Source organism: Anoplophora glabripennis, unplaced genomic scaffold, assembly GCF_000390285.2.
Source record: "Anoplophora glabripennis isolate ALB-LARVAE unplaced genomic scaffold, Agla_2.0 scaffold120, whole genome shotgun sequence".
NCBI lineage: Eukaryota > Metazoa > Arthropoda > Insecta > Coleoptera > Cerambycidae > Anoplophora > Anoplophora glabripennis.
This window is the reverse complement of record NW_019416214.1, coordinates 711,317-738,947: the sequence shown is the minus strand read 5'-3', so window position 1 is coordinate 738,947 and position 27,631 is coordinate 711,317. Positions and strand designations below refer to the sequence as shown.

The window sequence follows — 27,631 nt, the reverse complement described above, 5'->3', positions numbered from 1 at the left end:
TCATTCTTTCAATTTTTTCTGAATTAAAGTTAAATAGTGAGCAATTTTACACTTTTGTACGAACAATCGTATCACAATTAATTAAGTAAATATATATGAAAGTAAGTCAAGCAAATAGTTATAGATTATAATAAATAGATTGCAATACAATTTCAAAAAAATAATTGAGATACTTTTTAGGGGTGTCTCCTATTTCCAAAAAATATAAAAGGTGTGGTTTAGATATCATGGGTTCAATTTTCGAGATAAGTTGAGTAACGAAAACCTCACCTCTATCTTGATTCGTTTACAGGGCGTCTCTCAATTTTAGTCATTTTCTATGGTGATTTATAACTTTTTTGTTTCTGAATTTTTTTTATCTAGAGGCACTGGCTTCTATGTACAAATGCCTGTTAGAAGAATCAAATATTTTCAACATCATAAAAAATATTCAAAACTGAAAAACAGTTCGTCAAAAAAAAAACAGCTTTTTCTTTGAAAGAATTCACATACCTACTTCATGTTGTTTTAAAAAATCATTACCAATTGGAATATGAATATTGCTTCATATGCTTACAGCAAATTAATATTTTAACATACTTACATTTACATATTATGTGGTGAATCCATGTAAATGTTAATGTCATTATTTTTATCAAAAAAGACATAAATTTTTATTTTAAAGTAAAATAAACAGTCTTCTGTCACTAAAATTACAGAAACGGTATTTAGTAAAGGCTTATTTTAAGTATACTGCAGATACTTTACTTGTTGGACCTGGAAAATTTTTTTTCAGCTAGGCCATTGCATGGCCCAGATAGCTTGTTTATTCAGCTTCAATTTCTTTTTTTTTAAATTTCGATACGACCATTTTTCATCGAAATATCGGACTTTTAATAGAAAGGATCCTTTTGTCTTCAATCATCGATATCTCGATGACAAATGGTCGCACAGAGAAATAAAGAGCAGTTTCGAAAACTGGAATAAATTTCCTATAACTTGCTGCTGTAACTTTTCTTTTTTCCTCTTTTACACGAATTTTAAACAACAGGAAAAAAGGGTAATTTATGTTTTTTTAGAAAATTGACTGCTAAATTAGAAATAATCACGAAATGACTAATGTTAAGCATGACTTTTACAGTTCGATATACCCAGAAGAACCCTGCGAAGTTTCATCTCGATCGAGCGACATGATTATGAAGTGTTTAATTTTTCCAAGTCCGTGCAAAATGTTTTTGTCGCCCTATTTCTTAGAATTATTGCATGATACCCGTAGCTCCTAAAAAATTTCGACCGAAAGATAAAAACTAGAATCTTAGAGCCTCAATTTTTTTTTAATTCCTGATACGACCATTTTTCACCTAAGTACAGTCTCAAAAATCACAGAAAAATTTCGGAAATTCTTTTGACCCTTTAATTTTTTGCATTAGTGTATTAGGAAATGATGTTTGGTAGATTTTCACCAACGAAACAAGCATTTATAACTGTTGTTGGATATTCTACCAAAAGTTTATATAAGTATACCTAATAAGTATATAGAGAGAATAGGTACTAATACAAAAAATGTCAAATCTCAAACTAATGGATGAATTATATGTTTTGGTGTTTCAGTAAGTTTTCTTCATTTAACAAATTATAGTTTTTGTTTGCAACGACTAAATAAAAAGCATTTTTAGAAAAATATTTTTTTTTGCATTGGAATGAATTTCCTAATAAAAAAGGTCTAAAAAATGTCACGCCTTTGCGATACTACCAAAAAATCAATAGATCAGTTATTTCGTTTATATTTTCCATTATCCTAAGAACGAGAACGTTGGAAATGTATATAAACTTATAAATAAACAGTGGGATAATAAACGCTTGGTAATCAGAGTTAAATTAATTTACTTGATAGACATTATTAATCAAACACTAGGGTTAGTTCCGCTACACCCTCGTTATAAAGAGATAAAACTGGTACGCCGGTATATCAGCAAATGACGAAATGGGCCCGATATTAGTCGAACCCAATATTCCCGTTTCGGCATTATAATTTAGAATATGCCGTGACTGAGGAAGTTCCCTTATCGAATTCTTTTAAAGGGAAATTATGGATGGAATACGAGACAATTCTGATAAATTTTCACGTTTAATATTATCAAGCAGAGCATAATATAAGATTTATGCCGTGAAAAGCTATCATTTGTTTCTGCTATCTCCAAGAATTATGTTACTTCTCTTTAGTAAAATAACAGAGATAAATCCGAAATGGGCACAATCTGTTGAAATTGTGTATAATATTTGTCCCTTGTTAATTTATTCGTTATACTCCGATCTTGTAATAAGTATATAAAAATGTTGATACATATAACTATATCGAATTAATAAAAATATACAGAGTGTTTTGTATGTCCATTCAAAGAAGCTATTTGTTTAAAAGTTTTAGTTTTAACGAATCAAAGCTTTAATAAATCAAAAATCTAAGGCCACTGCTTTACGAGATACGTCATGTACATTTACGGGAATATCTTTGCGGATGTCTAATGTAAATTGATGAAACTCTGTTAATAAAAAGGGATTATTTTTATTGAAAACCAGTAGTAATGAAGCCACACTTTTGAATATTGGGCTTAAATACGCTCATTCAATCCCTAAAGTATTCAATGGCGTCGAAATTCTAAGACATAAGTCAAAGTATCTTTGCCACTGGTTGAGAAATATGGACACCAAAGGACTAAATTTTTGCATGTAACTGGTTAAATCTTTTAACTAAAATTCATCAGTATTCAACTTCTTGTATGGATTCTTAACAGGTATATGGTTTATATGCAAGACATTCAATAACTTATGCAATGTGCAATGAGTAGTTGACCAGGTTAGTGATTATCTTATGTTTATTCCCTATTTAGGTAGCCCCTTTTTCTGTGGGTCATTTATTTTATCAATTATTTCATATATCGTGTTGATATCGTACGAAAGTTGACCGCGAGTCAGCAAACACGGTTTTTAAAAACGTACGGTTTCATGACGAATTTGCATATATATATATATATAATAAAGCCATGTGATGCGCACGTTTGAACACGAACACAATAGTGTCCATATTCACTAAGGGGTTAACAAATTCCATCAAACTGAAAATCAGCTCCGTGCGTGCGTTGTGTGTCATGAATCCATGTGCAAATTATGCTAATCATTCAACAAGATTGGGAAATTTAGTTTAAACACAAATTTACCTCAACTGTATTTACATGGATATCCACCTTTAAAATTATAATATATTTACATTTTTATGTGCAATATACCTACGTTACTTTCAACTTATACTGCAAATAATCCTGCATTTAAGACAGTCCTCCTTTTCTTCGGTTTCCCATTATTTCCCATTAGCTTATTGAAAAGATAATCGCGTGGCTATTCACTCACAAAATTGTACATGCTGTCTTCCTGTCAGTCATACAATGTCGCAAAGAAAATATGCTGCTTAGTGACAATTAATATAAACCTCACCTTTTATTCAATATTTCCGATTTTAGTACCTATTATATGCATAATGTTTAGTATGATTAATAAATACTATATTGAATCACATTTTCGTTCATGTTTCTTTAACATTATCCTCCATAATCATTGCACTAATGTAAGAAGTAACCGCGATTGTGCAAACATGTGAAGCACATACAAAGGATATAATAGGGACATTGCTATAAACTTTCAAAGCTGTAAAAGTAAATTTTTTTGTGTACAATGGTTCCTAAAAGCTATAAGGTCCTTCAAAAAGTGAAACAAAATCTAACATTTACTCAAGAACTGTTAAAAACATAGATTTTAAGTTTAGGATAGCACAGTTTTTTTATATGTTTATCTTTATGTAATAGTGAAGAGGGATTTTGACATTCAAAAGTTCTTTTAAATTGCTTTGTGTCAATTATTCTAATTTTTCGACGACAATAGATACGAAATTATTGAAAAATTCGTCTGATTGATTTTTATTCAGAAAAAAGCGAATTTATGTAAAGTTTTAATTTACTTTTACCTACACTCTGTTGTTAAAAATGTACTGACTTTGTCATGGTTTTTGGATCTCTAACCGTAAATGGTGCATCATAAGAAAAACGGTCGAGAGCTACAAGTTTTATCTGTATATTATCTTTCCAAATGCTATCCTTCTAATTGCGACGCAACTGATTAGTATTTTTTATAAAATTTTATATATGGACATGCGATTTTTTAGCAACTTGTAGCGACATGTCTGCAGATTTGTAATAAACGACTGCTATGTCATTATTGTTTCTTACGTGCTATAATTTTCTGGCGTCAAATCATACTATTGAACTATCATGTTGGCAAGTGCTGAGCCGATATGTCTAATAAGATTACGAACTTGACCCAGCTACAGTCCAAATTCCTGCTGCACACTGCAGCCTGCAGCAGCATAAATTTAGCATCGGGAAGAAAACTGAAGGCAATTCTTTCTCGAAAACGATATTCTGCAGGGCGATTCTCAGGATCGCTTTCAAAATAACTAGATAATATTTTGACACACGATCATCAGTTAAGTGTCTTGTCTATCAGGTTATTTTTGCATAAACACCTAGATTTTTTGTATCAAAAAACATTGTTTTAATTAATTTGATAGGATTTTTTTTGGAACATTTTATCAATTTATATGAATCAGTTTAGTACCTTTTAAAATAAATAATTTAAAAAAACGAGTACGAAATATAAAATGTATATTTTTAAAAAAGAAATATTTGTGTTAATATTTCATTACCTTTCTTAAAATTTAGTGTTTCTGTAAGGTAATTGAAATTTCAACTGCTTCATTATTACACTCGAATTACACACGATCAAAGAAACATAGCCTGGAGATAAGTTAAATTTGGGAATTAAGATTTTCTGCCTCGTTCTTAAGTCAATTTTCTTCTGGACCTGGATTCGCCGTTTTTCAGTATTCCTGGCACAATAATTCACTATATCATTCCCTTTTGCAGTTTGGTGAACCGCACAGGCATAAAGGCACATTTCCCACAATAATACAAATTTGTCTCCCGACTTGGCTTTATTAATCGTTGCGCTTAGAATTTCAGCAGAGAAAAAACTGATATCAGTATGCGTATAGCTGCGGAGCTCAATTCCCAACAATGGGGAGAAATTAATAATTAGAAAGCCTGGTTATTCAGAAGTGAAATATAAATGAGGCTCATCTAAAATCAAGCTTAGCAAAGGCGGCCATGGAGTACCATATTATTTCATTAGTCTTTATGGGTCACGTTTGTAAGCCTCCCCAGATATGATGGAATATCTGAGACAACAGTTGCATTGAAATTGTACCAACTTTAACTTATGACAATTCTGCTTCCTAAGCCAGATAGTAGATACATTGTTTTGTCTCGCAGCCTACGTATCCCCATTGTTTTCGAAACCCCTGCGCTTTCTGCCGTTGTTTCTCGATTGTAATTTAACTTATAGCGGCCTGGATTTAACAAAATATTTTGTTTATGTAGAAATTTATGACTTACCACAACTTATCGGCTTAGAACTGTGCTGTTAATTAATGTCTTGGATAATTTACGATTTCGTTTATTGTCGTGTAAATCCCGTATTACCAGGCTCTAGCGCTAATAAAGTGCAATTGCTTAGACGTATCTCTGGAAATGTTTTCTGCTGTTCTGTGCCTTTTCAGTGAATTAATAGATAATTAAGTTTTAATTGCCCTTAACGATATATCTACATGTTTGGTCTGCTGGTCTCCGTGGCAGTCTAGTTAACCAATTTCAAAGCTGGTTGCCACGTCGTCGACAGACTTTTTGACTTTTTGAGAGAGTAAGAATCAAAAATATTACTTACAGTTTGGTGTTAATTTTTGCTGTTTAATTCGTGATTATGTTTTAGCATCAGGTTTTTGTTAATAAATTGATTTATGCAGTTTTTCGCCATCTCGTATAAATCCAGTGGATTTAAAAACATCTTTTAGCAAATTCTAAGATCTTCCCTATCTTTTTTAATAATAGTCGAATATTAAACGTATTGCAAATCCTTTTTTGCTTTTTTACATCAAGCAAATGTGGGTCTATGTTTTCTTTATTCCATTCGTTCTTTGTAATAAGAATTTTTAATCAGTTTGTTATTTTTTAAAAGTTCCATATTTACACAATTTTTCCCTAACTTTCTAGGATTTCGCTTTTTTTATATATTTTTAATTTCCATACGTCATTGTTTGCGTTTCGATTTCCATTAGGGCTTCCCGACATTCGATAAAAATATCGATATCGATACAAAATACTCTCTTTGACAATATTTGCAAGAATACGATATTAACTTTTAAAATATTGACGATAATTATTGTATCGTCAATAATGTGTTGTCAATAATATCGATTAATATTGATCTCGACAAAAGAGCGAATCGCACAAAATGAATAGGTATATAAAACAATATCTATAAAAAAGAAAATACATATTTGTAAACAAATTCTCGTCGAGTCTTCACGAAAAAAGCAAAAGCGCGATGATGATAATGATGAAATGGATTTTAATATACTATTTGTAAACCAGAAGTTTCTTTGACGTGGGAAAAAGAGATAATTCAATATTTGGACTTTCCAAGATCAGGAGCAGAAACTGACGTTTTAGTATATTGGAGAAATTTCAATCACGAGTATCCAATATTATCGCACATGGCACGAGATATTCTATTTTGCCTGCAACTTCGTTGTCTGTAGAGAGACTATTCTTAGAAGCAGGTTTAGTTATAACTAAAAATAGGTGTTCTTTAAAGGATGAAAGTGCTCAGGCTCTAATTATAATCAATAGTGGATGAAAAGTTCCTTGAAAAAAATATTTGCGGAGTTAATTTGTAGTATAAAATTTTTTTTTGTTCAATTTGATCTTTCAACACTTAAGTTTTTTGTTCTTGTCTCCATAAAATATTTTATAGATATTTTTACTATCTTCATATTATATCTTAGCTTGTATGTTCATTCAAATTAAGTAAATGAATTAATATAAATGTTATACTTTNGTAAACAAATTCTCGTCGAGTCTTCACGAAAAAAGCAAAAGCGGGATGATGATAATGATGAAATGGATTTTAATGTACTATTTGTAAACCAGAACTTTCTTTGACGTGGGAAAAAGAGATAATTCAATATTTGGACTCTCCAAGATCAGGAGCAGAAACTGATGTTTTAGTATATTGGAGAAATTTCATTACCAGTATCCAATATTATCGCACATGGCACGAGATATTCTATTTTGCCTGCAACTTCATTGTCTGTAGAGAGACTATTCTCAGAAGCAGGTTTAGTTTTATAACTAAAAATAGGTGTTCTTTAAGGGATGAAAGTGCTCAGGCTCTAATTTTAATCAATAGTGGATGAAAAGTTCCTTGAAAAAAAATTTGCGGAGTTAATTTGTAGTATAAAATTTTTTTTTGTTCAATTTGATCTTTCAACACTTAAGTTTTTTGTTCTTGTCTCCATAAAATATTTTATAGATATTTTTACTTTCTTCATATTATATCTTAGCTTGTATGTTCATTCAAATTAAGTAAATGAATTAATATAAATGTTATACTTTCGAATTTGCTATAATTTTAATATTTTTTACGTAAAAAATTCAAATTTAGTGCAATTTTTCTAGTAAAAAAATAAATTTCAACTATTTTATATCAATAAATATTGAATATCGTATCGATATGGTATTGAAATCAATATCGATACAATATTACAAAAATTATATTGTCGATATCAATACAAGACGATAAATTCAATCATGATTCAATACGATATCGATAATTTACAAAAATATCGGTATCCTATGGGAAAGCCCTAATTTCCATAGATTGACTTTCAGAGTAATCTATGATTATTTTCAGTTCGATTTTATTATTATTTAAATTACAATATCCAAGAGGACAAAGTCCTAATTACAGGATAAGATGAAATAGAAAATATTAACGAAATTTACAATGAACAAGACATACTAACATTAAATATAAAAATATAAGTACCACATAAAATAGAGCAATCAAAATATAAAATAAAAAATCCAGACAAAAGGACTTAATAAGAGACAAATAAAACAAATAAGCTAACTAACATATACAAGATAATGGTTACATTTGCTAGACAATTTCTTTTAGAATGAAAAATATATATCAAGCCGATCTTCATACTTTTGATAATTGAAAATCATTTGATATAGGGGGGGTGCTATTATTAAATTGGTACGAGGTGTGGGTAATTGTAAAGCAGAGTGAAATCTAGAATTAAGTCTAGGAACATGATATAAAATCCTTGAAACTAACGAGTCTGCATTTACAGTGTTATTTATAATTTTAAAAAGGAATATAATTGAAAACATAATTTGCCTACGAGAAAGACTATTAAAATTAAAACCAGAAAGCAAAAAATTTGAAGGTGTACCACGAGGAGGATAAAATCCATAACTAATAAAATGAATAGTCTTTAAAAATCTCCGTTGTACTTTCTCTAATTGAATATTATAAATATTATAAATGGGACTGCAAACAACCAATGCATATTCAAGTTTGCAACGCACAAATGCTGCATACAATATATTTAGAACTTCTACGTTCTGAAAGTCCTTAGAATTACGCAAAATAAAGCCTAAATTCTTATAAGCAGATTTACTTAGTTTAATCAAACGATAATCTAGTATCAAATGTAACATCAAGGTCAGTAAATTGCGTAAGTAACTCTATTAAAAAAGATTCACCAATTTTATAATTAAAATCTGGATTAGTTTTGCGTCGACTGTAAGACATAATTTTACATTTGCTTACATTCAGAGGAAGATTATTAAATGAACACCAATTGCGTAATCTGTGAAGATTATCTTGTAATCTAGTACAATCAGTAGAGAATTTAACTTCCAAGAAGTCATTAATAAAAATATCAAACAACAGAGGCCCCAGGATTGATCCTTGCGGAACTTTTGAAGATTTATGGAATTTACATGATTGAAAGTCAAAAATAAATTAAATAATTGTAACATTTAAATGTACATTTTGAAGTTTTCTGTCATACAGTTAGTTCCAAGAGATAGCCTTCTTGTTGCCTTAAACCACAATATAACCTGTGAACCTCATAGCATACAAATTTTTTTCAATGTTCTTATTTTCTCTTTTAGGTATATGCTATTGCATTCTTTTATTTTAAATAAATAGAATTTTTTTATGTTATGAGATTTTGCGTAGACATGCCAAATAAAACTATTGATTGGCGCTAAAATCTCATTTTTTTAAAGAGGAAAACTGTTCAATAGAACTGTTCAAGTCTCTTATTCCAATAAAATTGTGCTCGGCTTATAAGGGCTGCAAAAAAAATTCCAAACCGGATGATTTTTTTAGTTGCTTGGGGAGTGCCTCCTGAGTATTCAACCAAAAGATCACACTCGAGCTCCTGGTATGACTTGCACTAAGGGGGTGGTTTCCTAAACATTTTTGTAGAGCTTAATAAAAGTTGTAGAGGATCGAATTCTGAACAAGTTTTCTCTATACATTTTTTTTGTATCTAATATTTAACGAGTTACTGCGCCATATATGACAAAAAATTCTTTTACCACAGGACTGGTCTTGTAAACATTTTTTTTTAAATAACTTTAATAAAAGTTGGAGAGGAGTAAATGATTAATGACTTAATGAAAAACTTAATAAGTTTTCAGGTTCGGAATAGCTTCTAAAAGCTAAGTTATATTCTCCAAGAAAACAAACTATGTTTATCAGAGTCTTACGATTTTTTCGCACTTTCTTTAGCCTTTCTCGTCAGAAATTCTAAGCCAGTCAATTAGAGCATGCTTTTTTTGTCAAATGTTTTCTCTTTAATTATAACCTGGATATTAAAGCGGAAATGCATGTTTTGAAATATTCCCTTACTTTATTCAAAACTGAATGTTGATTAAGCTTTTTAGTAATTTCCAAACACACTGGCATCACGTCATAATCTGGAATCTCCCTGACCGCAACGAATTTAGACGCTAATATAAAAAAAATAGATAGGCTTTAAAAATAAAATATTTATTAACACTGCCATAGAAATGACACCGAATATATATTCAGTAAATGTCACAATAAACCGAAATTTGCTTTGCTCTGGGACTTTGCGGGAAAAACAGCTGCCGTTGCAAAAATTTTGTATATTAATATTTACCAATTTTATAGTTGACGTTTCTATATATTTTATTTTTGTGTTTATAGTATTTCAGATTTATAATTACAATTTAGACACCATAAACTTATATTAAAACACAACAAATACTTCTGAAGTACTTGTGTACATACCGTAGCACGATGGAGACAAATCCCCAACACTTTCAAGTAAATTTAATTTGTTTCAGTAGGAACAATTAAACGTAAATGGAAACAAACCATTTCATCTTAATAACGCGTCTTCGAGACACTATTTCAGTTTCAATTCCAACTTTTTAGCACAATAAGCTTGATGATGAGGGCCAATTTCATTAGAAGTTTAAACCACTTAAAATTCTAACCGTTTCTCGAATATTAAACATTATGAAACATGCAGCTTTAAACGTAGTTCCTCCTTTTGTTTCCACATTTTGGGATCAAGCCAAATTCCTGATGAAATTGACTTCGGTAGAATACTTTAAATGGCAAAGTAATTAAAATCATTGTAGTTATACAAGGCTCTACAAATATTCGGAGAGTAATCTATTTAACTTGTAGACCTTCGAACTTTCTGGAAATACAGTCATGTGAGAGAAATTAGTTTGCTTTAGGGGAACTGCTGGCTATGGTGATTGTTTCATCGAACATCAGACGACAAAAAATTCTGCTTTATTTTTATTATTCGCATTTCCAGGTTACTCTCATTACATTTCAATGTATACTAGAAGTAGAGCGGTAAATCTAAAAAAAAAAAACAGCAAACTTTTGTATGAGAAATGGCACTGCAACTTGAGTGTGAACTGAATTCAGTTTTATGACCGTGCGAAAAGATTTTATTAGAACATCCGGCGCAGCACGTCTTAAAGTATTTCGTATTTGGTAGATATTTACATACAACGATAGAAAAATTGTTGAACAAGAGATGAGAGATGATCTGAAGCTTTATATACAGGCAAATAAACAATAAACTGGTGACAGATTAGGTGCTTGTTTTGAAGTTCCACTAAAAATTTCACAGCCATCCTCGCAAGAAATTATGGGATATCCGTTGACTGCACGAAAGAGAGTAAATACCTTAAAAACCAGAAGAGATAGGCATAGGGAACCATTATACTATTCGAAAGAGAACAAAATTGTTCATCAGGTTACGCAAAAATATGCAGGGTGTTCCATTTAAAAAAATAAGCAAAGATGGTTTAAAGTTGACTAAATTCGGCATTAAATTTCTACCACCCTGTATGAACGTAAATCATTTTGAAATTATGACAGGGAAACTTAGAGTTTTAGTTATGTTCCCTATAAATTTTGTCGCTCTATTATTGTAAAATTTGAAAAAAATTAAATATATCAGAAACGGTTAGCTTTAAGAATAGGAAACCTTTATGAAAGTTCACCTAAAAAATGACGTAGAATACAAAATTGCAACAATATACAGGGTGTTCCATTTAAAATAACGTAGATGGCGCCAACTTCCGGTATAACCGGAAGCGTTAAGTGGACGACATTATTTTAGTTGAGAAGGGCATGCTCGAAAACACTATTGTCCACATTTTCAAAATTAAAATCGAAGTAGTCTCTGAAGTATGTCTAATGTCTCGTCACCTTGGGACACCCTGTATCTTATAGATCTTCAGTATTATAATATAATTAATAATAGTGGTAGTAATAGTGATAACAATTGTGATAATGATAATTATAGTATTAATAATGATAATGATACTGATAATGATAATGATAATAATAATGGTGATAGTTATAGTGATGGTGATAGTGGCAGGAGATAGTGATAGTGACAAAAGCGGTCTATATCGTACTAATAATAATATCGACAACAGCATTACTAACAAAGGACAGGAGACACTTACAAAGAATAAAATATTCGTTAATACAATATTATTCATACACATTCAAAAGTCAGTCTTGGCAATTTGCAGAATTCCCACTTTTGTTCTGATAACCTACTATAGTGATTGGTGCCACCCCACTATCAGTAACTTACCTGCATCTAAAGAGAACAACAGTTTACAAAAAGGATTGATAAGGAGTTTCCAAAATGCTTTTAAATTTGTCAACATCCTGCATTTCGGAATGGATGCATTTTCCAACAAAATTTTACTGACTGATGGTCCTTATTTTTTATCGTATAATCTGTCAACGACGTTTCTCAGTTTAAAAATTGAACACCCTAACCAGTTGGTCTTTTATACAGGGTTGTCGCGATTCATGACTAAATTCCTGACGTGAAAATATTGCGATTTAGACAAACTCACCTTAGTCCAAAAGTTGATACTTACAGAGATACAGGGTGTTTAATGCAAAATATTATTTTAGATTTTTCTTATTTATTTCATAATAAATGCTCATATCGAGATGAAATTTTGGTGTTAGGGGTTTTCTGGGGCGAGAGGTTGAAATATATCCATGGTTTGCTTGTAGCTCATAGAGAGCGCCACCTGCGCTAGGTCGAATGCGTTGAAAACGACAGAACTTTTTTATCTTTAAAAAATCTAATTCTCAGGTAGCAAATTCTGATTTTACAACTTCTTTTACACAAAAAAAAGCTATACTTTTTCATAGTCGCTATCTTACACCGTTCTCGTAAAATTCGCCATTGAAAATTCCAATGTATTTGCATTCAATTACAAATCGGCAAAAATTAACAAGTAGGCTTATGTTAAAATCCAATTTTGACATTTTCCGCTTATCTTAGTGCTGTCAGTAATATTACATATTATTCGTGCCTTATTAAAAGTATTCTTTACTTTATGATCTAAATCGTAGTGCGAGATAACATGCCACGCCATAATTTATTTTCAAATTGAGAAATGCGCGATATGGTTTGCGTTTATGCGCAATCAGATTATGTTGGACGTCGAGCGCTTCGTAGGTATTCAGAGTTGTATCCGAATAGAAGGTAACCAAATCGGAAACTATTTCAAGAACTNTTTACGTAAAAAATTCAAATTTAGAGCAATTTTTCTAGTAAAAAAATAAATTTCAACTATTTTATATCAATAAATATTGAATATCGTACCGATATCGTATTGAAATCAATACAAGACGATAAATTCAATCATGATTCAATACGATATCGAAAATTTACAAAAATATCGGTATCGTATCGAATGAGGAAGCCCTAATTTCCATAGATTGACTTTCAGAGTAATCTATGATTATTTTCAGTTCGATTTTATTTTAAATTTACATTACAATATCCAACGGGACAAAGTCCTTATTACAGGATAAGGTGGAACAGAAAACCTTAACGAAATTTACAAACAACAAGACAAACTAATATTAAATATAAAAATATAAGTACCACATAAAATAGAGCAATCAAAATATAAAATAAAAAATCCAGACGAAAGGACTTAATAACAGACAAATAAAACAAATAAGCTAACATATACAAGATAAGGATTATATTTGCTAGACAAACAATTTTTGTTATGTCATTCATAGAATGAAAAAATATATCAAGTCGATCTTCATATTTCTGATAATTGGAAATCATTTGATATAGGGCAGATGCTATTAGTAAATTAGTACGATGTGTAGGTAATTGTAAACAGAGTGAAATCTAGAATTAAGTCTAGGAACATGATATAAAATCCTTGAGACTAACGAGTCTGCATTTACAGAGTTATTTATAATTTTAAAAAGGAATATAATATTGCATACGACAAAGACTATTAAAATTAAAACAAGAAAGCAATAAATCTTGAGGTGTACCACGAGAAGGATAAAATCCATAATTAATCAAATGAATAGTCTTTAAAAATCTCTGTTGTACTTTCTCTAATTGACTATTATAAATATTATAAATGGGACTGCAAACAACCGATGCATATTCAAGTTTGCAGTTCACAAATGTTGCATATAATATATTTAGAACCTCTACGTTCTGAAAGTCCTTAGAATTACGCAAAATAAAGCCTAAATTCTTATATGCTGATTTGGTTACTAAACTACTGTGCTTGTCAAACGATAACATCATATCAAATGTAACACCAAAGTCAGTAAATTGCGTAACTATTTAAAAAAAATTCACCTATTTTATAATCAAAATCTAGATTCGTTTTGCGTAGACTGTAAGACATAATTTTACATTTGCTTACGTTCAGAGGTAGATTATTACATGAACACCAATTGTGTAATCTGTCAAGATTATCTTGTAATCTAGTACAATCTGTGGAGAATTTAACTTCCAAGAACAACTTCAGATCGTCCGCATAGAAAAAGTAGTTGACATCGATGCATTCGGTTAAATCATTAATAAAAATATCAAACGACAGAGGCCCCAGGATTGACTCTTGCGGAACTCCTGAAGATTGATGGAGTTTATATGATTGAAAGCCACGACTTTAGTTGTTGTAATGTTGTTCAGCTTTTATAATATTGATTTCTGCAATAGGGGTTCGAACAATTTGGGTAAAATATAGTTATTTTAAATTTTCATCTATTAAATCTGGAATATATTGTCTAGTCAAGTCGTATCCCAAATCATTAGAAAATACAATGAAGGCAAAAAATGCCTCACTTTCTAAACTTTTTTGTAAATCAGCGTAAATAAATCAGCCAGCGATAATAATTGTTTATTGCCAGTACAGAGACCGGTACCTATTTGCAAATATAACAGTACCTACTTCAAATTTAAAATTAAATAATTTTTAACATTTAAATTTTGAGGTTTTCTTTCTTACAGTTAGTTTCAAGAGATAGCATGCTTGTTGCCTTAAACCACAATATAACCTGTGAACCTCATAGTATACAATTTTTTTTTCAATGTGCTTATTTTCTCTTTTAGGTATATGCTATTGCATTCTTTTATTTTAAATAAATAGAATTTTTTTATGTTATGAGATTTTGCGTAGACATGCCAAATAAAACTATTGATTGGCGCTAAAATCTCATTTTTTTAAAGAGGAAAACTGTTCAATAGAACTGTTCAAGTCTCTTATTCCAATAAAATTGTGCTCGGCTTATAAGGGCTGCAAAAAAAATTCCAAACCGGATGATTTTTTTAGTTGCTTGGGGAGTGCCTCCTGAGTATTCAACCAAAAGATCACACTCGAGCTCCTGGTATGACTTGCACTAAGGGGGTGGTTTCCTAAACATTTTTGTAGAGCTTAATAAAAGTTGTAGAGGATCGAATTCTGAACAAGTTTTCTCTATACATTTTTTTTGTATCTAATATTTAACGAGTTACTGCGCCATATATGACAAAAAATTCTTTTACCACAGGACTGGTCTTGTAAACATTTTTTTTTAAATAACTTTAATAAAAGTTGGAGAGGAGTAAATGATTAATGACTTAATGAAAAACTTAATAAGTTTTCAGGTTCGGAATAGCTTCTAAAAGCTAAGTTATATTCTCCAAGAAAACAAACTATGTTTATCAGAGTCTTACGATTTTTTCGCACTTTCTTTAGCCTTTCTCGTCAGAAATTCTAAGCCAGTCAATTAGAGCATGCTTTTTTTGTCAAATGTTTTCTCTTTAATTATAACCTGGATATTAAAGCGGAAATGCATGTTTTGAAATATTCCCTTACTTTATTCAAAACTGAATGTTGATTAAGCTTTTTAGTAATTTCCAAACACACTGGCATCACGTCATAATCTGGAATCTCCCTGACCGCAACGAATTTAGACGCTAATATAAAAAAAATAGATAGGCTTTAAAAATAAAATATTTATTAACACTGCCATAGAAATGACACCGAATATATATTCAGTAAATGTCACAATAAACCGAAATTTGCTTTGCTCTGGGACTTTGCGGGAAAAACAGCTGCCGTTGCAAAAATTTTGTATATTAATATTTACCAATTTTATAGTTGACGTTTCTATATATTTTATTTTTGTGTTTATAGTATTTCAGATTTATAATTACAATTTAGACACCATAAACTTATATTAAAACACAACAAATACTTCTGAAGTACTTGTGTACATACCGTAGCACGATGGAGACAAATCCCCAACACTTTCAAGTAAATTTAATTTGTTTCAGTAGGAACAATTAAACGTAAATGGAAACAAACCATTTCATCTTAATAACGCGTCTTCGAGACACTATTTCAGTTTCAATTCCAACTTTTTAGCACAATAAGCTTGATGATGAGGGCCAATTTCATTAGAAGTTTAAACCACTTAAAATTCTAACCGTTTCTCGAATATTAAACATTATGAAACATGCAGCTTTAAACGTAGTTCCTCCTTTTGTTTCCACATTTTGGGATCAAGCCAAATTCCTGATGAAATTGACTTCGGTAGAATACTTTAAATGGCAAAGTAATTAAAATCATTGTAGTTATACAAGGCTCTACAAATATTCGGAGAGTAATCTATTTAACTTGTAGACCTTCGAACTTTCTGGAAATACAGTCATGTGAGAGAAATTAGTTTGCTTTAGGGGAACTGCTGGCTATGGTGATTGTTTCATCGAACATCAGACGACAAAAAATTCTGCTTTATTTTTATTATTCGCATTTCCAGGTTACTCTCATTACATTTCAATGTATACTAGAAGTAGAGCGGTAAATCTAAAAAAAAAAAACAGCAAACTTTTGTATGAGAAATGGCACTGCAACTTGAGTGTGAACTGAATTCAGTTTTATGACCGTGCGAAAAGATTTTATTAGAACATCCGGCGCAGCACGTCTTAAAGTATTTCGTATTTGGTAGATATTTACATACAACGATAGAAAAATTGTTGAACAAGAGATGAGAGATGATCTGAAGCTTTATATACAGGCAAATAAACAATAAACTGGTGACAGATTAGGTGCTTGTTTTGAAGTTCCACTAAAAATTTCACAGCCATCCTCGCAAGAAATTATGGGATATCCGTTGACTGCACGAAAGAGAGTAAATACCTTAAAAACCAGAAGAGATAGGCATAGGGAACCATTATACTATTCGAAAGAGAACAAAATTGTTCATCAGGTTACGCAAAAATATGCAGGGTGTTCCATTTAAAAAAATAAGCAAAGATGGTTTAAAGTTGACTAAATTCGGCATTAAATTTCTACCACCCTGTATGAACGTAAATCATTTTGAAATTATGACAGGGAAACTTAGAGTTTTAGTTATGTTCCCTATAAATTTTGTCGCTCTATTATTGTAAAATTTGAAAAAAATTAAATATATCAGAAACGGTTAGCTTTAAGAATAGGAAACCTTTATGAAAGTTCACCTAAAAAATGACGTAGAATACAAAATTGCAACAATATACAGGGTGTTCCATTTAAAATAACGTAGATGGCGCCAACTTCCGGTATAACCGGAAGCGTTAAGTGGACGACATTATTTTAGTTGAGAAGGGCATGCTCGAAAACACTATTGTCCACATTTTCAAAATTAAAATCGAAGTAGTCTCTGAAGTATGTCTAATGTCTCGTCACCTTGGGACACCCTGTATCTTATAGATCTTCAGTATTATAATATAATTAATAATAGTGGTAGTAATAGTGATAACAATTGTGATAATGATAATTATAGTATTAATAATGATAATGATACTGATAATGATAATGATAATAATAATGGTGATAGTTATAGTGATGGTGATAGTGGCAGGAGATAGTGATAGTGACAAAAGCGGTCTATATCGTACTAATAATAATATCGACAACAGCATTACTAACAAAGGACAGGAGACACTTACAAAGAATAAAATATTCGTTAATACAATATTATTCATACACATTCAAAAGTCAGTCTTGGCAATTTGCAGAATTCCCACTTTTGTTCTGATAACCTACTATAGTGATTGGTGCCACCCCACTATCAGTAACTTACCTGCATCTAAAGAGAACAACAGTTTACAAAAAGGATTGATAAGGAGTTTCCAAAATGCTTTTAAATTTGTCAACATCCTGCATTTCGGAATGGATGCATTTTCCAACAAAATTTTACTGACTGATGGTCCTTATTTTTTATCGTATAATCTGTCAACGACGTTTCTCAGTTTAAAAATTGAACACCCTAACCAGTTGGTCTTTTATACAGGGTTGTCGCGATTCATGACTAAATTCCTGACGTGAAAATATTGCGATTTAGACAAACTCACCTTAGTCCAAAAGTTGATACTTACAGAGATACAGGGTGTTTAATGCAAAATATTATTTTAGATTTTTCTTATTTATTTCATAATAAATGCTCATATCGAGATGAAATTTTGGTGTTAGGGGTTTTCTGGGGCGAGAGGTTGAAATATATCCATGGTTTGCTTGTAGCTCATAGAGAGCGCCACCTGCGCTAGGTCGAATGCGTTGAAAACGACAGAACTTTTTTATCTTTAAAAAATCTAATTCTCAGGTAGCAAATTCTGATTTTACAACTTCTTTTACACAAAAAAAAGCTATACTTTTTCATAGTCGCTATCTTACACCGTTCTCGTAAAATTCGCCATTGAAAATTCCAATGTATTTGCATTCAATTACAAATCGGCAAAAATTAACAAGTAGGCTTATGTTAAAATCCAATTTTGACATTTTCCGCTTATCTTAGTGCTGTCAGTAATATTACATATTATTCGTGCCTTATTAAAAGTATTCTTTACTTTATGATCTAAATCGTAGTGCGAGATAACATGCCACGCCATAATTTATTTTCAAATGGAGAAATGCGCGATATGGTTTGCGTTTATGCGCAATCAGATTATGTTGGACGTCGAGCGCTTCGTAGGTATTCAGAGTTGTATCCGAATAGAAGGCAACNGTGAACTGTAACAGTACGCCCTGCGTTGTCTCTTTTAGGACGAAAACTACCAGTTTCTCCAAGTCTATTAAAAAGTTCTTGAAATAGTTTCCGATTTGGTTGCCTTCTATTCGGATACAACTCTGAATACCGACGAAGCGCTCGACGTCCAACATAATCTGATTGCGCATAAACGCAAACCATATCGCGCATTTCTCCATTTGAAAATAAATTATGGCGTGGCATGTTATCTCGCACTACGATTTAGATCATAAAGTAAAGAATACTTTTAATAAGGCACGAATAATACTGTAATATTACTGACAGCACTAAGATAAGTGGAAAATGTCAAAATTGGATTTTAACATAAGCCTACTTGAAAATTTTTGCCGATTTGTAATTGAATGCAAATACATTGGAATTTTCAATGGCAAATTTTACGAGAACGGTGCCAGATAGCGACTATCAAAAAGTATAGCTTTTTTGTGTAAAAGAAGTTGTAAAATCAGAATTTGCTACCTGAGAATTAGATTTTTGAAAGATAAAAAAGTTCTGTCGTTTTCAACGCATTCGACCTAGCGCAGGTGGCGCTCTCTATGAGCTACAAGCAAACCATGGATATATTTCAATCTCTCGCCCCAGAAAACCCCTAACACCAAAATTTCATCTCGATATGAGCATTTATTATGAAATAAATAAGAAAAAACTAAAATAATATTTTGCATTAAACACCCTGTATCTCTGTAAGTATCAACTTTTGGACTAAGGTGAGTTTGTCTAAATCGCAATATTTTCACGTCAGGAATCTATTTATGAATTTTTGCCCATTACATCGCGACCACCCTGTATATACTAACTGACATTTGAATGTAGGTAATCCAAACCAAAATTACTAAGGTTTTCGAGAAAATCACTGCTGACTATAGTGACAAGACCGTTTAGACATATTTAAATTTAGCATCCTAAAAAACCCCTGTACCTCAAGTTTTATGCGAACATTCAAATCTGTTTGGAAATTATTCCTTAAAGATCGAAAAAAATAAAAAACTTTAAAACCCTGTATATTGAAAACAAAGTATTTGTGGACCCATATTTATAGGAAAAAAAGTCTTAGTTTCACGTCAAAAATACGCCCCTAAATTTTGTGTACTGGATTGTAATTACCCTGTATAATCTGCATATATTTCATTAAAAAAATAGGCCTGGATTAACCTTCTTCATAGATCGTGCCAATACGATTTTTTAATATAGCTTTTAACTGTAAAAAGTCAATATGTCCAACAGGTTATGAATATATTTCCGCCAGTCAATATAGTGCTCTCATTTCCACTTCTCTGAATGCCAGACAGCGTCTGTTTACCTAAATCGGGCATACTAAAATTAATTTATAAATCAGTTTTCATCCCGGTTTTGGGAAATAAGTATTTACCGCAGAATAAAAGTCGAACTCGAAGTTCGGCGGAGATTGTGTGTCCCAACTCTATTATAATCGAACTTGCTCGGAAATTTCGCATCATAAAGGAATTATCTTCTATAACAAAGGGCAATAAAAGTGCGGTTAGGCTCTTTATATCGACAAAGGCTCCTCCACAGGAATCACGCTAACATGGCTATAGCAGTAAGCTTCTGAATTTCAAACTTTCAAACCTCGATTCATCAATGCACTTTGAAGATGTTCTCTGCAGCGGCCTTTAGTGTATGCAACTTTTGATTATCTGTCTCGCTTGTTCTCCCACTGCTCATAACAAAAAGACGTATTGTTTTCCGCTGAAAAGTTTAACGAATGAGGCGCACGATTTTCTGAGTGCATTTGGGTGTTAAATATAATGCAGCGTGAACTAATTTCTTATTTTCTCTGAAATTATTTGCCATATTGAGTTGAGAATTGTGGAATGTCTAATAAAAAACATTAAATATATCCTTGCGTAATAAATAACCGATATTGATATTATATCAATAAATCATAACCACCAATAAGTTAGTAATACTTCAAGTTGTCTAGCAATTTACAAAATTTGTCGATAAAAATGCATACGTGCAAAGTGTAGGTATAAATTTGAAGCTTTATTTTTAATGGGAGTTAGGCTTCGATAAAAGATACCAATTGTTAAAACGTTCTTTAGTAAAGTTGCCTAGAAATTACAGATTTTACACTGAAAGAAATATATTTTAGTAATAAGTGGACCCTAATGCACAGATTAGAGTTAATGAGTTTGCACTTATGGCTAATTGACTATGCCGTATTTAAAGCAGATTAAATAGGCTCCAGAAAGGTTACGCTACTGTGACAATAAAAAATAAAAGAGCCTGTGATTATAAAGTTTTTTGGCTGCGTTTTGTTGCAATCCTATAACTATGGTAGCTATAATACAATTTGATCATAGCAAAGGTTTTTATTGCGGTCATCCTAGAATGAAGACAATAATACTAGCAAATATATTTTTTTGCTTCAAATAAATGCAATAAGGAATTCTAGTCCTGGAAGTAGTGGAAGAAATGCTAGAACAAATGTACCTATTTTCCCTAAAAACGTACTTTTTTGCTTTAATATAGCACCGACTTATAATATTGTAACATGATACTATAGCATTAATTGCTACTACAATACTGGTTATCTTATTATATCCCTCAGTCTGGTAATATAAATATATATCTGTAGGTAAGATGTTAGTATTCTACACTAGGCGAAACCATTTTTAAAGTGATTATGTTGCGAGAAACAACTACTTTGCTGACTAATGTCCTGAACGGCACTGAGTTATACTCGCAATATCCAGTAAACATCATTGTGAGCCAAACCACCAGACATGTACCGTTTTCAAACTTATTAATAACCTAAGAATGATCTAGTTACTTCTGGTGTTTTAACTACAGACAGTATGTAACAATGAACGGAATAGGCCTTCAAATGGCCAAATTGACAGAAAACGACCTGCTACCTCATAGATAATATAAACGCAAGACCTATGTTGCCACAAAGAGAAACAATTTTTGACTGATGGTATTGCGGAAAACAACTACTCTGCTGACTAATATCTGACCTACACTTAACATAATATATTCTAATATCTATCGATTTTGAGATCTGAGGATTTATTTTTAGATTTATATATGCATGAATTGTCAGTAATAAATATCTCTTACATGCACTGTAAGAAAAAATTGACTTATTTTCACTCAATTTCACTCAGTAATGTTTCAATTTCTATCCACTCCCGATTGAGTGAGATTTTTCTTTATTAGTATAAGTACAACTAAAATTTTATAAGTGAAACATCAATTTTGTTCAAATGTTATCAAAAATGTGTAAAATTATCAAAATACTCAATATTGACTGAAAATGTACTCAATAACTCACTGGATTCACTCAGGACCTTTCTGCTTTCACTCAGACCGGTTTATTTATAGTGTGTTCGCATTTGAGGCATACTTATTGGCCATCTAAAAAAATTAAGAATAGAACCGTTCTAGCTGGAAGACATGCCTCTTCAATGGAGAAGAATATGCTAGAAAATGTTCTTCCTTTTTCTGAGCATATATTTGTCCAGACTCTAATAAAATTTTAAATTAAATGGAAATTACATTACTCGACTAGCCTCAAGAGACAAATCGAAACCGAGTTTAAAATTCTTATATCCCCCGTGAAAACTCATGCATAAATTACATAATTACATAACGTTCTTATTAAGAAGCACATATACAGGGTGTCCCAAAAGGGACGCCCGTCCTTCTGGGTTTTGATTAAGGGGACAAAAACAAATCGAAAATCAAGAATGGAAAATTTTACGATTGTTCTTCTTTGTTGAGTTATTCAAAAAAATTATTTAAAAAAAATAGAAATAAACATTTGGGCTGGGTTATTAAATAATTATGTATAATGTATACGCTCAGTTTAAGAATGCTCGCGCGGGCAAAGTGCGCACAAACACAGCCGCACTGGTCAACTGGGCCATAAATTTCAGTTGTATTTTTTCTTAAAACAGTCTGAGGAAACAACTTTTAAAGTGTAAATACGTTTAAAAATGACCCCTTGATTCGGTTAGTGCGATGCTATCTAATTCTTATGTATATTACTTACATGGATGTGGATTGATAACGGCGTCAATATTTAAATTTTCTGCTTTCCTCTTTTACTTTCAAGCACCTAGAAATACGGCGCGTCACCGGTTATCACGGAGTAATTAAAAGGCCGCTTATTAAAATATCTGCATTTATTACTTTTATTAACTCTCGGTATTAACTTTCTCGTTCTAAGAATAAACGGGTGGCACGCAAACAAATTATTAAATATTATGAATGACTTACACACCAGAAAATATTATTTCTATATTTACTTTGTTGTTCCAGGTATGCCGTGGTATTTTATGTATACAATTAAAGATACGTACCGTTTGTCCTGATTGTTTTGGTAGAGCGCCAAATATTTTATTCATTTAAATTCGTATTTCTCGAAATCTTGTATGACAAATAACTGTTTTTTCGTACAATTTATGCAGTGTTCTGTTTCAGATTTAAAAATCACATGGATGGATATTCTGGACCTTAACAAAATCACTGCCGTGGCTCAAAAGGCAAAGGCGAGCCAAAAGTGAGTATCTTAGTATATTTCTCATATTATTTTTGTTATAAAGTGTTTTTTTTTTTATTTTGTCTCGGAAATTAGGAATCATTAATTTACGGAAATAGAAACCAATAATTAACAGCTTATTAAAAAAAAATGTTAAATCCTTATAGTTTCCGAGAAAAAAATTATTAAAGTTGTAGTACTTTCAACCCTTATATAGTTGAACAACTGTAGTCTCCAGCGTCATTTGTAATACGCATGGAGAGCCACGTGGCCTCAGCGACTCCGAATACTCAAATCAGATTTTACAATCGTTGCCGTTGTTACGATAGTGTTTACAATAGTTTTTTAGTAGTGGACAAAATTTTGAACAGTTGTTGTAACATCAGGTATGTCAAATTATTTTATTAAGTAAAACCACAAATTAATTTTATTAAATCATAATAACAATAGCAGCAAAACCAGCTGATATAAAATAGGTGCTATAAAATTCTATTTATTTCTTTCCTTGCGAAATTCTTTCAAGTCTTTGTCCGTTTTTGTCACACTTTGCGCCATGCAGGACAGGTTTTACAGTGGACCAGTTTTCTTGGATAAGTACTGAATCACATTGTATAAGTTACAAAAAAACTTACCCCATAAGAGGGTGTCCGGAAATCATGACAAAAAATCTAAGGGGCTATTCTACTCATTAAAGTAGTTGCACATGTTCCTGTGACGCTTTTCAGAAATTCAATATTGAAGCAGTTATTTATTTATTCTACTAGTTATTTGTTTTTTATTAATCTGACTAATATTTTCTTCAGTGAAACACTTTTTTCCAATTTGGTACGCTTTGAGAAAACTTACAAAACCAATAATTGATAGCAAACTCAACTATGAAAAAAAATTTTTATCAGAATTCTAAATTGCTGAAATATTAAACTGACTCGAAAATTGGGTCAGACCTTTTTCACTTACATTTTCCATTTTTGTCAGTTTTCGACCTACACCTCGGTTTTGAGACAATTTTTTATTGGACGGGTAAAATTGTCTAGGATGAACGTGCAGTGTATTAGATCGTTTGGGATAGCCCTTAAAATTGTTTAAATTCGTCAGTTTCACATTTTAGACGAAACAGGATTTGAACATAAATNAAACCACAAATTAATTTTATTAAATCATAATAACAATAGCAGCAAAACCAGCTGATATAAAATAGGTGCTATAAAATTCTATTTATTTCTTTCCTTGCGAAATTCTTTCAAGTCTTTGTCCGTTTTTGTCACACTTTGCGCCATGCAGGACAGGTTTTACAGTGGACCAGTTTTCTTGGATAAGTACTGAATCACATTGTATAAGTTACAAAAAAACTTACCCCATAAGTGGGTGTCCGGAAATCATGACAAAAAATCTAAGGGGCTATTCTACTCATTAAAGTAGTTGCACATGTTCCTTTTCAGAAATTCAATATTGAAGCAGTTATTTATTTATTTAACTAGCTAGAGCTAGAGCTTCTTCTAGAAAATTGGTCAGACCTTTTTCATTTACATTTACCATTTTTGTCAGTTTTCGACCATACACCCGAGGTGTATGAGACAATTTTTTTATTCGACGGGTAAAATTGTCGAGGATGGACATGCAGTGTATTAGATCTTTTGGGATAGCCCTTAAAATTGTTTAAATTCGTCAGTTTCACATTTTAGACGAAACAGGATTTGAACATAAAAATTATTACATTATCTAGACAATAAATGAAATTTAATCCTTAGGGCTTCATAATTTTGATGATTTTTTTTTTCATCTATACAGGTCATAGATGGTTACCAAAATTTGTATTACCTCAGGAGTATGGAATACTTTTAATTAAAGCAGAAAAGTTATTGTTTTGTAAAAAATTGCAAAATTCTAGGATAACTAAAATTCTCACATAAGTTAATTTCGACCAAAGGAAACACTAGATATTTTATTATTTTTCAGATTTAAATTTTCTACTATATATTTTTTATATCCTTCGCCGAAATTATTTTTTTTTCAGTATCACTCATAAAACCATTTGCATGCTAAAAAAAATTGTTGTTAAATTGTTATATTACATTCTTCATATTACATTTGTTTGCTATATTTGTCTAAATAAGTATATACTTGAAATTATTGATATTTATATCCCGTACCCTATGTTTTACAGATACATAGATAGTAACACATAATTTCTATAAATTTTTCTGCTCTCCATTGACTAGTTACTAGTTACCAGCTTCATAGAACAAGTAAATACAACTTCAGTTCATCAAAGTAACGAGTAATGTACAGCAAAGTACTGGTAGCCGATTTCCTACTGCTTAATTCTTGGTCAACGGTTCACTGTAGCATCTCTTCTTAACCATGACATTGTATAGTACAGCACAGGACGTCGTAAGTGTGGTGTTTGCTTAATATTTCGCTCCCTATCGGCGTTGTGTTCGCTGTCTCAGAGTGATCATTATTTGTTATACAAAAAATATCTCATATATTTTGACAGCCTATTTGTCCCCTTTAATGGGATACCGTATTTTAAATGATGTAACGAATATAGCCCAGCGCTTGGACGCACTGAATAGTCGTTGATCCGGCCTAGACAATAGCATAAAACTGTATTGCACGGGTAGGTTGAAACCGATTTTACAATTACGGAGCTCTGGAGTGGTATTAAATTCCGCTGCCGCCGAATCAATTTAAACAAAAGGCTATCGGGGATGTCAGGATTTTTTGCGTTCTCCTTTCATTCTGTCCATTGTTCTGTTCCAACTCTCGTATTCGATTCCAGTTGTAGTAATGAAAAAAATGGCAATACCATATTGATTCATTAAGGCGTTCTTTCCGGTAATAAAAAAATCAGACCTTCAATTTTAATGAGGACCCGCCGTATAAATTTGATCGTAAATAATGTAGGGTAGAGATAATTGGTAACAACTCGATCGATATATTATCAGCTAAACGAACATCTGAAATGTAATATAGTGTCTTTAAATTAAACATTTTTTCTGTGTAGATATATTACATACTTATATTTATATAATAAAAGCATTAATGGCGATTCCATTGCCGTTAGGAGTAGGCTCTCCAATTCGTAAATCTTTGTAATTCTGAAGAAACATTCTATCCAAATATACGTACTAAATAAACTGTAGATTATTAGATATCCAAATCTTTGTCTAACACATCATGTTTATCGTCAGAATAGATGATTCGTTCGTCGGTTGTCTCACCTACGACACACTGAAGAGGACTAATAAGTCCGAAACCGGTCTGTGCCTGGTGAATTAAACCGACGAACGACCCTAGCTATTGCACTAGGTGTTCCGAGTATAATTCAATGCCGGTAGGGGCATATAGCCCCCGCAGTAGTTGTTTCTCGCAACACTGACAATTAAAACGTCTTATATTACACTAACCGTAAGAAAATATTCTAACTATGGAAGGGTGTTATGTTTAAAATAACACATTTGATGTTTACTTGTTTGATTCAGTATAAAATTCATTTTAAATACTTCAATGTGGAGACAAGTTCCGACTGTTACTGCATGTGTCTGGTGCATACATTGCATCTTTCACCTACTAACATTTACATATAAACTAGGTTTGCATATTACTGTTTAAATTACCTGCACAAGCTGTAGCAATGCCAAGCATAAGCAGGTTTTGTAACTATATTAAATATTAAAATTATTTGCTCACTTGAGTGTAACAAGTCCGTAACATGAACTTCTGAATTAATAAACAGTATAGGGAGGAGTATTTTTTGTCGATAAACTAGCATGTTATTGAATTTACTGGGCAAAAAAGCTACTACCCTTCTTTTACTAAACGAAATTTATTGGATTCCTAAAACGAGACCAAGTAGAACGTAGGGACTAAGTTGGACGAAAATGTCTGTCCAACTTTATACATTACATAAAGTGAAATATTTAATATTCTACTGAAGAAAATGTTTCTGTAACTTCGTGCCAAATCAGTTATGGATTGTTATTGGAAGAATTTTAATATGTTTTATTATTAAGCCGCCTCCAGATATTAAGATCACTCGCCAAACATTCGTCAGGCATAAATGTGTCAAAGATTTGCATATTACTTAAATCTAGAGCGAAAAGTTGTATCAAGATGTGTTGTATCAAATATTTTAAACTCAATGGTATACTCACAAAGATTAAGATGGATGGGATATACTGAAAGAATGCCAGGGACAAGGATACCAAAAATGGTAATGGAACGAACAATTGGCGGTAAGAAGAGGAG

The 27,631-nt window shown here is 31.6% G+C and overlaps 1 protein-coding gene across 1 annotated transcript in view; it reads left to right on the top strand.

Annotated features, from left to right (window-relative positions):
- LOC108907827 (heterogeneous nuclear ribonucleoprotein C) overlaps positions 1 to 27,631 on the top strand; it is a 447,713-nt gene that overhangs the window by 33,614 nt on the left and 386,468 nt on the right. Inside the window, exon 3 of the mRNA XM_018711644.1 lies at positions 23,323 to 23,401. Coding sequence (XP_018567160.1) covers positions 23,323 to 23,401 — 79 coding nt within the window. The remainder of the gene's footprint in view (positions 1 to 23,322; positions 23,402 to 27,631) is intronic.